Here is a 3,786-nt window from a genome sequence, read left to right on the forward strand (position 1 = left end):
AGTGACCTATGCCTGAAAATTCATTAAAATTCTTAGCTATACATCTTATGGTCTAATAAATATTGTTAATAATAAGGATTAGAAATCAATGGAATATTTTCTACAACAATATGAAGTAATTTCGTTATATTCATGCATATATTTCTTAAAAAAATTCTTAAATAAACTGACTCTATAACATTTTTATTTGTACAGATGAAATTAAACAATTTTGTTGATTTCTCCAGATAAATACTGTGTATTTAGCCAATACAATTTTAGAGTAATTTTATCGAAGTAATATATACGTATGTACCAATATACACTATACAGGGTACACATATAAATTATGAAAGTAAAAGAAATTTGTAGAAAAATCAAATGCAGTCCGACACTTACAAAAACGGGAAGAAAAAATTACGTACAGCTTATATAATGTATATAAGCACCTGAGAAGTTGCACTTTTATTGAGTTAGAAAATATTAATGAATCTGAAATTAAAGTGTATTTAAATATTTATTTGTTAATTAAGTAAAATAGACGGATTTCAGTAGATTTCTATGGAATGTATATTTTAAATATTTAATTTACCTTTCTAAGTTTTGATTTGTCTCAATCATTGAACTAAATAATAAAATAAACAAAAGATTAGCACATGAAACACGCTTAACTAAACCATATAATAAAATAACCGATTTAAGTGGAAACCAAAAAGTTATTTATTTGCTTCTTATTTTCTTTATTTTTTGACGACTTGATTTTGCAGATTTCTAAATAAAGTTTTCACTTTTTATTATGTTAATTTATTAGCATAAATTTTAACTAAAATCAAAAATTTTAAAGCTTTAATTCCATGAACGTAACAAGCATGCTGTTTGTCGTAATTTGTAATAATATTCAGAAAATTATGAACTGTAGCAAATATAGCAAATAAGCGTCTGTATTCATTGAGATAAGCGATTAGAGCGACATTTGACCAGCATAACCTTCAAATCAAAGCTTTTGCCTACATTACTTGCAATACCATTAGTAACTAACTAGAATTGAATTTCCCTTCTTTAAACTTCAAATTCTAATTGCAGAATTAACCAATTAAAACAACTTGAATCTAATATTTTTAACATTATCGGTTATTTTAGTCTGTAATAAGTTATCGGTAAGAATATGTGAGCAGCATAATATTGCCCAAGGAAGAAAACTTAAGCCTTCAAATACGAAACTTAACGTAGCCTATCTTCGAAAGTGCTAGAATATTCTGTTATTTAATATTAATCAAATAGAATTTGTATTGAGACGATAGCTGAAAGACTAGAACTCTGAAAAATATAACATTTATTAGAAATGTCTGATGATAAAACTCTACTATATTGTTATAATCGAGGCTGTGGTCAAAAATTCGATCCTAACGACAACAAAGAAGGTATATTCAAGTATTGAAGTACATTTTTAGTTCTATGAACTTGTAATTTTGAAATTATCCTAAAAATCATGATAGTACGGAGAGCTTTAATTCTCTTTATTTCTTAGATATTTGTCAGCATCATCCTGGACATCCAGTTTTTCATGATGCATATAAAGGATGGTCTTGTTGTAATAAAAAATGCACTGATTTTTCAGAATTTTTGAATATTAAAGGATGTACTAAATCGTTTCATTCTAATGTAAAGCCATTAGAACCATCTAAACCAGTTGTAGATAAATTAAAAGATAATGAAGTAATAGAGTATATTCCACCATCGTTAAATAGTATTCCAGCAATAGAACGACCACCTTTTAATTCTCCACAAGTTATACTAAAACCAACTATTTCCCCAAGTCTTTTAGAACAGATTAAAGGAATCACAGTCATGGATAATCATAATAATGATGAAAACAAAATAGTTTTAGGTCAAAATTGTAAAAATAAATCTTGTAAAGCTGTTTATAAAGGTTTGCCTTCTGATGAAGAAGATTGTACATACCATCCTGGTGTTCCCATTTTTCATGAAGGATTAAAATATTGGTCCTGTTGTCGAAAAAAAACTACTGATTTTTCTGTATTTTTAGAACAACCAGGTTGTACAAAAGGTAGTCATTTGTGGGTGCAAAAGGTAAAACCATATAAAAAAAATTTCATTAAAAGACAAATAATATACAAGTGAGAAACATATTCTAAAAATAATATGGAAATTTAAATTTCCAGGATGCAAAAAATAAAAAAATCAAGTGTAGAGTAGATTGGCATCAAACTGGAACACATGTAATAATATCAATTTATGCTAAGAAGTATGATCCAACTGCATCATACGTGAAATTAAATCCAATTCATTTAACAGTAGATTTATATTTTCCAGAAGAAAATTCTAACTACAACTTTGATATTGAATTGAAAGGCGTATGTATTGAACTATAAATATTAATATTAATGTTCATACAAATAACATGATTGAAAGAATACTTATAGAATTGTTCACATTACTTAATGTATTATTATTATAATTTAGATTGTTGATGTAGAAGCCAGCTTCATAAACATGTTACCAACAAAAGTTGAAATTAACTTGAGAAAAAAGGAACCTGGCTCTTGGAGTAAATTGGACATTCCACATCAAACTCAAGATGAGGTGTTGGAAGAGCCTACTACAGAAGACAACATATCTTGTCAAATAGATGCTGTTGATCTTAGTGATATATAGGAATTTAATGTGAAACACTTATCTTAAAATTATAACAAAAACTGATGTGCTTTAAAAATCTAAAAAATTTTTATTTATATTTTGAAATACTTAAAAGAGAAAAAATATCACTTTTCGAAAATTAAAAAAATTTCTATTATTGAAAAATTATTATTAAAATTTATTTAATTTCTTAAAATCGAATATAAACAATCTAGGTATCACTTTACAACTTAACAAATAGAAATTTTGTAAATTTTCAAGTGATATTTTTCCATTTTTAGGTATTTCAAAAATATAAATAAAAATTTTTTATTTCTTTAAAATGTTAATTTTTCTTTCTTCTATTCATATAAACGTGTAAAAACAATTCTGTACTGGTTTGTTTTCTTTAAGCATCTACTGTACCGACAAGTATATCATACCTTGGAATAAATCGCATTCAACTCTTTAAAATAAAAATAAAATTTATGATAAACAATTGTTGAAGTATAAATAATGTATACATTAAGAATTCGATACGATTAAGATTCTTCAGATCCTTTTAAGTCAAAATATTTGTACATTTGCCCAAATTTTGAGTCAATTTAAACTACATAAAAATAGGAGGGCTTTATGCTTTCTTTATATATACGTTGATGACGTTAAATTTTGATTTATCTCTTCCGAAATGTTTAAAGGCTATCAAGTTTGTGATTCAATAACTCTTACATATAGGGAGTGAAACAAATACACAGCAGATATACATAATACAATATCCATGTTTGGGTGAGTGTCCCTATTACCCCCCCCCCCCCCCCCCCCCCGCTTAAAACCGAGCCATCACTTTAATTTAATGTAATAAGTTTAGGCAATCTATAAGCAAAATAATTAATTTGACGTTAATATATACATCATATATGCAATGGATTAGTACTTATTTCGTCACATAAAATTATAACATTTAATTATTTCACGAGAGTATTATACCCATAAAAGTGACCGGATAGTACGATACGTGTGGCGCCCTTGCCGACCAGCTCGTCACTCCCAACAGCGGGCAGCACCAGCAAACCGCGTGTGGGGCTCTGCCGCCTCGCACCCCTCTCTCCTCGCCCGCTGACTGCCAGCGCTAGCGGGGAAGACACGGCAGTCAGTCGAGTGTGGACTTGC

The 3,786-nt window shown here is 28.4% G+C and overlaps 1 protein-coding gene across 1 annotated transcript; it reads left to right on the top strand.

Moving 5' to 3' along the window:
* The first annotated feature begins 778 nt into the window (after positions 1-778).
* Positions 779-3,075, top strand: LOC131675133 (cysteine and histidine-rich domain-containing protein morgana). Its single transcript, XM_058953990.1, has 4 exons — positions 779-1,400; positions 1,508-2,070; positions 2,163-2,354; positions 2,464-3,075. Exons 1-4 carry the CDS (start codon positions 1,322-1,324, stop codon positions 2,653-2,655), a joined length of 1,026 nt encoding a protein of 341 aa, XP_058809973.1. The 5' UTR covers positions 779-1,321; the 3' UTR covers positions 2,656-3,075.
* Positions 3,076-3,786: the final 711 nt, after the last annotated feature.

This window comes from Phymastichus coffea, unplaced genomic scaffold, assembly GCF_024137745.1.
Source record: "Phymastichus coffea isolate CEN01 unplaced genomic scaffold, Cenicafe_Pcof_1.1 PCOF00016, whole genome shotgun sequence".
Taxonomy (NCBI): domain Eukaryota; kingdom Metazoa; phylum Arthropoda; class Insecta; order Hymenoptera; family Eulophidae; genus Phymastichus; species Phymastichus coffea.

What these genes read in the sequence shown, in the direction of transcription:
- LOC131675133 (XM_058953990.1), top strand. Translation starts at nt 1,322, where the DNA reads ATGTCTGATGATAAAACTCTACTATATTGTTATAATCGAGGCTGTGGT. An exon ending in TCCTAACGACAACAAAGAAG is followed by an intron (nt 1,401 to 1,507) that starts GTATATTCAAGT and finishes TTTATTTCTTAG; the next exon opens with ATATTTGTCAGCATCATCCT. An exon ending in TTGATATTGAATTGAAAGGC is followed by an intron (nt 2,355 to 2,463) that starts GTATGTATTGAA and finishes ATTATAATTTAG; the next exon opens with ATTGTTGATGTAGAAGCCAG.